The sequence below is a fragment of the Lepidochelys kempii genome, chromosome 1, assembly GCF_965140285.1.
Source record: "Lepidochelys kempii isolate rLepKem1 chromosome 1, rLepKem1.hap1, whole genome shotgun sequence".
In the NCBI taxonomy this organism is placed as follows: domain Eukaryota; kingdom Metazoa; phylum Chordata; order Testudines; family Cheloniidae; genus Lepidochelys; species Lepidochelys kempii.
In genome coordinates this window covers 253,364,705-253,377,561 of record NC_136380.1, presented here as the reverse complement: position 1 = coordinate 253,377,561, position 12,857 = coordinate 253,364,705, and the positions used below count along the sequence as shown (strand labels likewise).

The 12,857-nt window shown below is 38.2% G+C and overlaps 1 protein-coding gene across 3 annotated transcripts in view; it reads left to right on the top strand.

The window, feature by feature from the left end:
• SLC41A2 (solute carrier family 41 member 2) overlaps positions 1-12,857 on the top strand; it is a 96,451-nt gene that overhangs the window by 33,622 nt on the left and 49,972 nt on the right. For all 3 annotated transcript variants that reach the window (XM_073323973.2, XM_073323974.2, XM_073323990.1), the window contains 2 exons: positions 3,449-3,520; positions 6,407-6,551. In XM_073323973.2, coding sequence (XP_073180074.1) covers positions 3,449-3,520; positions 6,407-6,551 — 217 coding nt within the window. The remainder of the gene's footprint in view (positions 1-3,448; positions 3,521-6,406; positions 6,552-12,857) is intronic.

Below are 12,857 nucleotides of genomic sequence, written 5' to 3'. Positions count from 1 at the left end.
CCCATAGCAAGGGTTGAATTAGTGAGGGGAAAAATTGTTACTCTTCCAAACTCCATCCACAAAATAATCTTTACCATGTGAGTCACCAAAATTAGACACTGCTCACAGATTGAGTAGTGTTCCAGATATGATCATGCATGTTCTGTGCTCTACTGGGATCCTTGACCTTGGCTCCCCTTTGGTGGGGTTTGAATATGCCAGTGGGTTCTCATAGGTTTCATGAGGGGGGAGGATGGGAAAATGTGTTGGTATCTCCTGAACACCACCCATTCCTGGTACCAAAAAAGACATCACTCAAAGTAAATTATGCAGATCTATGATCCTCTCTCTCTTCTTATGTGAAGAATGAAATACTTTAAATGTTGACATTGTTAACTATCATTGGGCATCTGAATTATTATCTCACTGAGTTTTATGGGACAGTTGACACCTCTCATAGCAATTTGTTGCAGGCTCTCCGTAGACTCACCAGGCCCTCTTTGCATTGGTTACACTTAGTTTATATTTTGGAAGCTTTCTTCACAACCATAACAGCTAGAGACTGACATTATAAAAATATTAAAGCTAAGATTCTGGAGAACAAGATAGGAGCTTCAGAAAGGTACCTGAATATTGTACCTTTGTATACTGACCCAATCCAAGCTCTGGCTGGCAGAATATAGTCATTTAGGAGACTGATTCAGAGAAGTGCTGAGAACCCAAAATTCAATGTGAAGTCAAAGGAAGGTGACTTAGGATATGTCTACAGAGAAAAAAATAAATAAACAAACCTCTTTAGCAGTGAGTCTCAGGGCTCACACTGCGGGCTAAAAATAGCAGTGTAGATGTTCAGGCCCAGGTTTCAGAGCCCGGGCTCCAGTGCAAACCCAAACATCTGCAGTGCCATTTTTAGCCCTACAGCACGAGAGTAAATCAGTTGATCTGGGCTCTGAGACTCTCCACCATGGGTCTTTTTCGCTGTGTAGATGTACCCTTAAGCTCTTAATACTTTCTCTGGTTTACGTGTGTAATGTTGGACTTGAGAGGTAGTGGAAGGATTCTTCCACTGATAATTTGAAAACACACATAAAACCCCCAAACAGGCTGAAACAGGAGACTTTTTTTTAAGCATATTATTTCAGGTCCTCTAAAATCTGAGTAGATTTCACCTCCACTTCATCACTTGGCAGTATTCAGGCTAACTAGATCTAAGGCCATGTCTACACTAAAGCTTTTGCTGGCATAGCTCTGTCAGTGGGTGTGGATGAAGTGTGATTTGTGATTGACATAGCTATGCTGGCAGTAGTCCCTAGGGTTTTGCCAGTGTAGTTTATTCCATCAAACCACCCTCCTTCTCCTCTCCCCAAGTGAAATAAGCTGTACCAGTAAATGTGCAGTTTTGCTAGTATAAGCTGTTCCCACACTAAGAACGCTTTTTCAGCATAGTGTACTGGTAGAGCCATACTGTTAAGTGTAGACCTGGACTAAATATAGCTAGGGTTCTGCATTAGAACACAAGATTCTAGGGAAAACACCTATATTAATTAAAACTGCTAGAGGATGTTAATGTCCACTCAGGCAAACCTTGGTGTTTTTTAAGGACTCCTACTAAGGGAGAAACTCCTCATGTTTTACCAATAACTCATTATACAGCTGGTTTAGCAGAGGTATTTATTAAGAATGCCAATAAGAAATAATTGGGAGCTCTACTTCTCTATGGGATTATTTATGATGTTTATTGCGTGCACTTTGAACACTAACATATTTACTTTGTATTATAGGTTGTGATAAAGTACGTTATAATTAACTTTTAGTGAGTTTAGCTCGGTGTTCCCTCTGATCTACAACATTCCTCCTAAACCTAAAGCAAGCAGCATAATAGCAAAATAGAAAAGAAACAGCACTAAGAACTTAAAAAACATTCTGCTGGGAAAACCAAACAGCAGGGCTTTAATTTATTTAGAAATTTTTGTGATATTTTATCCCATGTATATAAATTAATGAACTTCAAAAAAAGTTTAAGCAGCATAGTATCTTTGCTAGAAAACATGACCTTCTGGCCACTTTGCTCAAAAGTCTTTAAAAATGTCCTCAGATAGTGTTCAGTGATTGCATGAGTCCTTTTGCTCTGACCAAAAAAAATAAATATTAAAGAAATATGAAGTATATTGTGAAAGATCCTGTATGAAGGGATTTGTTGTTGTTTTTTTTTTTAAAAAGTTTCATTTGAAATATATTGGATATTCTCAAGTCCCAGCCTCAGAACTGGATTGTGAAATTATTTACAGCAATGTAGTTGCATTGGTGTAAATCCAGAGCTGGGAGGTCAAATTCTGCTCTTAATTATAGAACCTGATTTTGTAAATGTATTTGTATTCATTTAGGTAGTTCTGTTGAAGGGAAGTTGCATGCATAAATGTTTACATTATGAGGCCCATGGAGTGTAAGCTCTTGGGGGTATTTTAGACTGACTTTGTCCTTAAACATTAAACACTGACACAATTCTTTTTTCTGCCAACTGATCTGATAGCTGGCGTATTTGGGCATGTTCGTGGAAATAGCATTCACTATGTAATTGGCTAAAAAGTGTGTGAGAAACACTTAATTGGCAAGACTTTTGTTCATCAAACCCCATCAGTTTAGGGTAGTTTTGTAGATGCTATTTTAACTGAACAGCAGCCGCATCACTATATAAATATGGTTAATTTTTAATTCTTTTAAAATAGCTGAATTTAGGCATTAATCCTCTTGAAAAACTTTTCAGATAAAATATTGTTTGTATCTTATATCTTATTACCAATTGTGTTCAGTGAAATTATACAGGCATATTATTGACTTGTATTAATCTAAAGACTAGGTACTGTTTTTCTAGTATGACAACTGAATGATCATACACATCTTATGATAGAGGGGATATGCTAGAGGTCTATAAAATCATGACTGGTGTGGAGAAAGTAAATAAGGAAGAGTTATTTACTCCTTCTCATAACACAAGAACTTGGGGTCACCAAATGAAATTAATAGGCAGCAGGTTTAAAACAAACAAGAGGAAGTATTTCTTTACACAACGCACAGTCAACCTGTGGAACTCCTTGCCAGAGCATGTTGTGAAGGCCAAGACTATAACAGGATTCAACAAAGAACTAGATAAGTTCATGGAGGATAGGTCCATCAATGTCTACTAACCAGGGTGGGCAGGGATGGTGTCCCTAGCCTCTGTTTGCCAGAAGCTGGGAATGGGCGACAGGGGATGGATCATTTGATGATTACCTGTTCTGTTCATTCCCTCTAAAGCACCTGGCATTGGCCACTGTCGGAAGACGGGATACTGGGCTAGATGGACCTTTGGTCTGACCCAGTATGGCTGTTCTTATGTTCTTACCTTTACTTTACTACTAAACCTTAAAGTTAATAAATGGTACCATAAATTTAAATCCAAATGTCTAAAATTCACTTTTCTCATTTAAAGGTAAATGTTGGGAAAATGGATTCTCCCATTGAGAAGTGGAACCTAATAATTGGCAATTTGGCCTTAAAACAGGTAAGTACAATATAATCATTTTGGCATACTCTCGCAAGAACAGTTACTTAAAATTCCCAGCACAAATTTTGATGCTAACAATAGAAAAATAGTCAGAGGATACAACACTGCAACACTCAGTCAGTTCAGAGTTAACTTACTTCACTTTAATTCATAATTTCAGTATACAGTCTGTTTTTAAAGTAATACAGACTTGCAGCAGAAATAGGGCGGTTTTATCAATAAAAGTTATAGTACAGGTAACATCTGTGTAAATTTTCCCATCCTGCCTTGTCAAATATATCTCATCTCTTTTTTTGAAAGAGACTTTCTAGGGATGATTAAAAAATAGTTCCATCGCCAGTAAAGTCCATTTAATCTTGACCTCTCAAATGCTTTCTATACTGTACTTTCATGGGTTAGAATATTTAAATAACTTTGAAGTGACTGTTAGTCACTTTCATACTATTTATTGTCTATAACATTTGAGTAAATGACTGCCTTTAAATCCAAAACAGCTGCTCCTTAACTAGATTTTGAATAACTGCTTCATATTTATACATTATAGTTAAATACATACAGTGCTAAGAACGTGTATAAAATACCCATGTTTTGACTCATTTATTTAAGTATTAGATGTAGTCTCCCACCCGCCTTCAGACATAGCTTTGTTGTGTATGTCTTTTTAGGCTCCTGAGAATCCCCCAATTTTTTTTTGTTATGACTAGGGCTGTCAATTACTCACAGTTAGCTTACATGATTAACTCAAAAAAATTAATCATGATTTAAAAAATTAATCGCGATTCATCGTGGTTGTAATCGCACTGTTAAACAATAGAATACCATTTGAAATGTATTAAATATTTTTGGATGTTTTTCTACATTTTCAAATATATTGGTTTCAATTACAACACAGTATACAAAGTTGACAGTGCTCATTTTATATTATTACACCTCTACCCCGATATAACGCTGTTCTTGGGAGCCAAAACATCTTACCGCATTATAGGTGAAACCGCGTTATATCGAACTTGCTTTGATCCACTGGAGCGTGCAGTCCCGCCCCTCCCCCGGAGTACTGCTTTACCGCGTTATATACGAATTCGTGTTATATCGGGTTGCGTTATATCGGGGTAGAGGTGTATTTATTTTTTTACAAATATTTGCACGGTAAAAATGGCAAACAAAAGAAATAGTATTTTTCAATTCACCTCATACACGTACTGTAATGCAGTCTCTTTATGGTGTAAGTGCAACTTACAAATGTAGACTTTTTTGTTACGTAACTGCACTCAAAAATGGAACAGTGTAAAACTTTAGCGCCTACAAGTCTACTCAGTCCTACTTCTTGTTCAGCCAATCGTTCAGACAAATATGTCTGTTTGCATTTATGGGAGAGAATGCTGCCCACTTCTTAATTACAACGTCACCTGAAAGTTAGAAGAGGCATTTGCATGGCACTTTTGTATCTGGCATTGCAAAGTATTTTCATGCCAGTTATGCTAGACATTTGTATGCCCCTTTGTGCTCCATTCCAGAAGACATGTTTCCATTCTGATTATGCTAGTTAAAAAAAATAATGCATTAATTAAATTTGTGACTGAATTCTTTGGGGGAGAATTGTATATCTCCTACTCTGTTTTATCCACATTCTGCCATACATTTTGTGTTATAGCAGTCTCGGATGATGACCCAGCACATGTTGTTCATTTTAAGATACTTTCACTGCAGATTTGGCAAAACACAAAGAAAGTACCAATGTGAGATTTGTAAAGATAGCTACATCACTCAACCCATGGTTTAAGAATCTGAAGCACCTTCCAAAATCTGAGAGGGACTAGGTGTGGAGAATGCTTTAAGGTGTCTTAAAAGAGCAGCACTCTGATGTGGAAACTCCAGCACCTGAACTATCAAAAAAGAAAATCAGTCTTCTGCTGGTGGCATCTGACTCAGATGATGAAAAGGAACTTGCTTTGATCTGCACTGCTTTGGATGGTTATCGACCAGAACCAGTTATCAGCATGGATGCATGTCGTTTGTCATGGTGGTTGAAGCATGAAGGGAAGGGACATATGAATCTTCAGTGCATCTAGCACAAAAATATCTTGTGACGCCAGCTACCACAGTGCCATATGAGTGCCTCTTCTCACTTTCAGGTGATATTGTGGACAAGAAGTGGGCAGCATTATCTCCTGCAAATGTAAACAAACTTGTTTGTCTGAGCGACTGGCTGAACAAGAAGTAGGACTAAGTGGACTTGTAGGCTCTAAAATTTTACTTTGTTTTATTTTTGAATGCAGTTTTTTTTTTGTACATAATTCTACATTTGTAAGGTCAACTTTCATGATAAAGAGATTGCACTACAGTACTTGTATTAGGTGAATTGAAAAATACTATTTCTTTTGTTTTTTACAGTGCAAATATTTGTAATAAAAATAATATAAAGTGAGCAATGTACACTTTTTGTATTCTGTATCGTAATTGAAATCAATATATTTGAAAATGTAGAAAGTCCAAAAATATTTAAATAAATGGTATTCTATTGTTTAACAGTGCGATTAATCGTGCGATTAATGGCAATTTTTAACTTTTTTAATCGCTTGACAGCCTTAGTTATTACTTTCACGATCTTTGAGGCGTTGAATCATTGTTAAAGCCTTTCTTATAGAAGAAGAGTGAACAGTTCTTCCTTCAGACTCCATAAGTTCTGCTTCTTAATCATCCAGGGAGATCACAATTGAGCTATACAAATTCTCCCTTTCCATAGTGGCTGAGCGTACTTTCTCTGATGCCTCCCAGATATGAGACATGAGAGACAGGGAATGGTGGCAGTTGGTTTATGTCTAACAATTATTTTAAGTTGGTAAAGTTTTCTGATATTAATGAACTCTTGTTTTGCTCTCCTAGGTCCAGGCGACGGTAGTTGGTTTTCTAGCAGCAGTGGCGGCAGTCACACTGGGCTGGATTCCAGAGGGCAAATATCGCCTTGATCATTCAGTCCTTTTGTGTTCTAGCAGTGTAGCAACTGCCTTCATAGCATCTCTTCTACAGGGTAAAAAATATATTTGTAATGTTCTACAGTGACTATGAAATGTGCATATATGTCACAATCATAGAATCATAGAATATCAGGGTTGGAAGGGACCCCTGAAGGTCATCTAGTCCAACCCCCTGCTCGAAGCAGGACCAATTCCCAGTTAAATCATCCCAGCCAGGGCTTTGTCAAGCCTGACCTTAAAAACCTCTAAGGAAGGAGATTCTACCACCTCCCTAGGTAACGCATTCCAGTGTTTCACCACCCTCTTAGTGAAAAAGTTTTTCCTAATATCCAATCTAAACCTCCCCCACTGCAACTTGAGACCATTACTCCTCGTTCTGTCATCTGCTACCATTGAGAACAGTCTAGAGCCATCCTCTTTGGAACCCCCTTTCAGGTAGTTGAAAGCAGCTATCAAATCCCCCCTCATTCTTCTCTTCTGCAGGCTAAACAATCCCAGCTCCCTCAGCCTCTCCTCATAAGTCATGTGTTCCAGTCCCCTAATCATTTTTGTTGCCCTTCGCTGGACTCTCTCCAATTTATCCACATCCTTCTTGTGGTGTGGGGCCCAAAACTGGACACAGTACTCCAGATGAGGCCTCACCAATGTCGAATAGAGGGGAATGATCACGTCCCTTGATCTGCTCGCTATGCCCCTACTTATACATCCCAAAATGCCATTGGCCTTCTTGGCAACAAGGGCACACTGCTGACTTATATCCAGCTTCTCGTCCACTGTCACCCCTAGGTCCTTTTCCGCAGAACTGCTGCCTAGCCATTCGGTCCCTAGTCTGTAGCGGTGCATTGGGTTCTTCCATCCTAAGTGCAGGACCCTGCACTTATCTTTATTGAACCTCATCAGATTTCTTTTGGCCCAATCTTCCAATTGGTCTAGGTCCTTCTGTATCCTATCCCTCCCCTCCAGCGTATCTACCACTCCTCCCAGTTTAGTATCATCCGCAAATTTGCTGAGAGTGCAATCCACACCATCCTCCAGATCATTTATGAAGATATTGAACAAAACCGGCCCCAGGACCGACCCTTGGGGCACTCCACTTGATACCGGCTGCCAACTAGACATGGAGCCATTGATCACTACCCGTTGAGCCCGACAATCTAGCCAGCTTTCTACCCACCTTATAGTGCATTCATCCAGCCCATACTTCCTTAACTTGCTGACAAGAATACTGTGGGAGACCGTGTCAAAAGCTTTGCTAAAGTCAAGAAACAATGTTACTTAAGATATAAATCCCAGGAGAGTACAATCTGTCTGAAGCAGACAGATGGCAGTTGGATGCCCTTTGCACTCTTCAGGCTAAAAACTAGAATCATAGTAACGAAATTGGATCAAAAAAAGAACCTAGGCATAGATTTTCCTGGATATCTGTCTTTTCCAAGATGTTTAATTTGTGGCGAAACAGCTGTGTTGAAATTTGCTCCCTCTGTTTATTATTGTTAAACTGGTTTTGAATTATGACCACAATTCTGGCCCACTTCTTCATTATACTTGCCCATAGCTTGTCATGTTCTTTAAAGGAGTTTTAAATAAAACCTTACACCATATTCAATTACCCATCTAGCATTTATACCTTTTATTGAATCTCTTAATGAAGCCATGTTTAAGTTTAAGTTTGAAAAAGTATGGTGCTAATTGTGTCCACAGCAAAAGAAACATTTAAAAAAACAAATCCTAGAGGGCTTTAAGTCAGACAGTGTGATGGGATATGATATCCAATCACATGGCACTACGGTCATGATTCTCTGTGAACAGAAAGAGTTGGTTTTAGATTCTAAGCTCTTAAGATGGGAGATGTCTTTATTTTTTAATTTACCACTGTACAATATACATTGTCAGTTCTTATTTGTGACTGAGTGACCAATATTAGCCTTAATAACACACACTGAGGTGGGTTTCCAGCAAAATGCCAAGCCTGAGACAGCTTTCTTAGACTTATATGCCACCTACAAAGCTGTATGGAGAAACAGCCTTTTCCCGAAAGCCAGTACAATTATCCCATGCACTGTGACAATAATCTTCTTCAGAGAAGTTCTGATCAATCATAGATTTCACCTTTTCTTGGGTGACCCGTTCAGTAGATCACACGCTCTGTACGGTAGCCCACTACAGCGATCAGTCTTAGCGCTGATCCTGTTTAATATGTACCTTCCCCAAACATAATTACAGAAATTTGTCTTTGCTGATGACATTGCTCTAACTACACAGGCAGAAAATTTATCTATCAAAGAACAAATCCTAACTAAGGACCTGAATACCAGGAAAGAATATTGGTGGCTAAAACCAGACCCCACCAAGACTGTTGTGCCAACACTTCATCTAAATAATCAAAAGGCTAGGGTGGAACTGCATGTGGACTTCTGTGACCAGCAGATAACACACGATACCATCCTGAAATATCTTGGTGTGACATCTGACCAAAGCCTCACATACATCCAGCACCTGAAAAATATTCATGACAAAATAAAGATGTGTGTAAATCTCATTCAGAAACTGGGAGGAATGACCTGGGGAACTGTTGCAAAAACTCTATGGAACGCTTCATTGGCCCCTTTTTATTCTACCACAGAATACTGCTCAACCATATGGATACATAGCTTCCACATATCACTTGTCAACTTTCAGCACTGCCACTCGCATCATTACGGTACAGTAAAATCAACACCACAGCTGTGGCTTCCAGAAGTGGCGTACATCCAACCCCCAAAATTTATTGCGATGTGAGAATCCTTCAGAAATCGTATTATATTCAAGGAAGCAAGGATCTTCCAGTATATGAAGTCCTAAATAACATACCAAGATTCTGACTCAAATCCAGAAAATCCTTTTTTGGCTTGCAACGCAAGAGTTTGAAGACTCAGACAGAAGTTCAATGGCAAGCAAGGTGGAAGGATACCAAAATCCCAAGCAAACATCTCATCAGGGACCCAACCAGAGAGAACCCAGTGGTTTTTCATTCCCACAGAAAATATGGTCCACTTTTGAACCACATCTGCACATCACAAAGCAGATGGGCCTACCTCCTTCATAAATGGGAACTGAGACAAAATCCTACTTATGACTGTGGAACAGCGTGGATAAAAATCAATGATTTAAAAAAAAAATTAAAAAATCAGATTTTTTTAATTTAAATTGCTTTTTTCCTCAAAAAGCATTTTATCAAAAAAAATCCTATCTAAAAAGATAGTTTTAATTAAGATACATTATAGCTCAAAGATATCTCATCATGGAATAGGGATTATAAGTTCTAATTCTTTAGTATAAGACAATATATTCATGTAATGTTTAAGAAAGTTTTGTAAATGAGTTCCAATAGTTCATGAATTTAGGGACCCAATCTTATGGGATTCCAGGGGCTTCTGTATAGATTATTTAGGTTAATCTTTCTATCTACCCAATGGGACTCAGTGCTGAGTCTAGAAGATACCATCAGAGATGCTTAGTTTTGCAGTTCTCAAACTGTGAATTTGTGTCTCCAGAGATAACATGCTTGTTAACAGCAAAAATATTTTTAAACAAATAAATAATATATAGAGGTGAGAAATAACAGACCTCAACCCTATTTTCCCTCTGCAAATGTGTGTACACAGAGTCAGTCCCTTACCTCTCTCCAAAAGTGCAAAGTTTCAAAAAGTTTAATGAATAGAAGATTGTTGGGGGCAGAATAGATCTGGACAAGGAGAAGAAGTCTGGAGATAAATGTGAGAAGGGAGGGACAGGCAGTTAGAAACAAAAGTGAAACTGTTTTGAGCAGCATATTCCAGAAGTCTTGAGGTCTTTCAGAGTGTAGCCTTCATTGATTTGAGATCTACCCTACCATTCTCTCACTAGAAGGGAAAACCTATAACGGCAGCAGGCTGTAAAAGAGACCCAGTATGGGAGTATTTTAATGAAGTTCCTCTATCTGTGGGTAAGACAGGCATGCGTGCAAAATGCAAACAGTGCAACAAAGAAATGCAAGGCCTGGTTGCCTAAATGAAACAACATCATGAGAAGTGTTCCTTCTCAGGAGGAAGCTGCATTGAAGATGATGAAAGGAACATGTCTGAACATGCAGAATCTTCAGGTTGGTAAACTTTATTTCATACTTCTGTCTTAAGGACTGCCTGTCTTCCTTCTGAACTATTCTTGAATTCTCATGTTTGAGCAAAAAATATGGTTACTCTATGGTACTATCATTTTAGATGCAGTTGTGATAAACAATAAATAGGTAAAATAGGCAGATCTTCCTTTTACAATTTCACCTTTAAAGTAGTACTGAGTGTCAGTGAATGCAATGAGTAATACTAAATGAGCAGTGTAGTAATAATAATTAAATAACTGCATTGACTTATTTTGTTTAGGAGAATTCATCCTCAACATACAGGATTCTGAAGACTATCCACCCTCAAGAACACCATCATTTTCTATAGTTTCAGAGTTGTCTGCCAATGATAGTGTTTCAGTCACATCATGTATGTCACATAGCCATAGTCTATCACCTGTAGCAAAAAGAAAAAAAACCTCCATCATCCAGAAACAACCATAGATAAGTTTGTGATAAGAACCAGCAGATTACAAAAAGAGGTAATTGATGAAAAAATTGCCTGGTTTGTTTATGCAACAAACTCTCCTTTCCGTATGATTGAGAACCCACACTTCATTAACATGGTTCAGTCATTAAGACCAGGATACAGTCCACGCAACGGAGCAGATGTCACAGGCAAATTGCTGGAAAAAGCATATGAAAGAGAAATTGAGCAGTGTGCAAAAGGTCTAGAGGGTCAAATTGTTAACCTGAGTCTTGATGGGTGGAGCAATCTCCACAATGATCCTGTTGTATGTGCTTATGTGACAACAGAAGAAGGGAATGTCTTTCTTACAGAAACAATTGCTACATCAGGAAATGCACACACCGCAGAATACTTACAAGAAGTAGCAGGAAAAGCTATAACAAACTGTGGAAAAAAATTCAAATATCTAGTATGCAGCTTGGTCACAGACAATTCTGCAAATGTATCCAACATGAGAAGAAATTATTTAGAAGAGAGTGAAGAGAGTCCCAAGCTAATAACATACGGTTGCAGTGCTCATTTGACGCACCTCCAAGCCAAAGACTTCAGTGTTCCAGAAATAAAGGCTAATGTTGTTGAAATTGCAAAATACTTCCATAACAACCACTTTGCAGCAGCTGCTCTGAAAAAAATGGGAGGAACCAAGCTAACTCTCCCACAAGATGTGTGATGGAACTCAGTAGTGGACTGTTTTGAGCACTATATCAAGAATTGGCCTAATCCGATGACCGTTTGTGAACAAAATCGTGAAAAAATAGATGGCACTGTCACAGCCAAAGTTCTCAACATTGGGCTTAAGAGAAGTGTTGAACACATGCTGAGTACCCTGAAGCCTATTTCTGTAGCCTTGAACAAAATGCAGAGAAATAGCTGTTTTATTGCTGACGCTGTTGAAATTCGGAAGGGACGGAGTGAGATCTTAAAAAGAGAAATGTGCAATTACAGAGTTAAATTACAAGCATTAAAAAAATGAACGGGACAAGCACTGTCTCCAGCTCATTTTCTTGCAAATATTCTCAATGCTCAGAACCAGGGACAAACCTTAACTGCTGTAGAAGAAGAGTTGGCTATGACATGGACATCCAGCAATCATTCCTCCATAATGCCAACTATAATAAACTTCAGAGCTAAGGGTGAAGCATTCAAGAAATATATGTTTGCTGATAGGGTGACCTGATGTCCGATTTTATAGGGACAGTCCCAATTTTGGGGTCATTTTCTTATATAGGCTCCTATTATCCCCCCCCCGTCCCGATTTTTCACACTTGCTGTCTGGTCACCCTATTTGCTGATGATGTTTTAAAGAAAGTAACACTTTAAGTAAGAAAGTAACTGGTGGAAGTCACTTAAGCACTTGGATTCAGAGACTGTTGAAGTGATAACCTCACTTTTAACAGCAGTATCTTCTTCTGCTGGTGTAGAAAGAATATTTTCTTCCTTTGGACTAATTCATTCCAAATTGAGAAATCGTTTGGGACCTGAAAAAACAGGAAAGCTTGTTTTTCTTTTCCAGATTATGTACAAACAGGAAAATGAAGGTGAAGACGACTGAGTTAGCTGCAGAAGCCAATATTTTAAGTTTCTCATGTTGACCTGGCTGACATAGTCAATTTTAATTTTTGTTTTTTTTAAAAAAAATTTCATTTAACTATTTTAGTTAAAAACAATTTTAACAAAAACAAACCTGATTTTAAAAAACTTGAAAGTTTAACTAAATTCAAAAATTCGTATGCTTGTTTTGTTAAAATATTA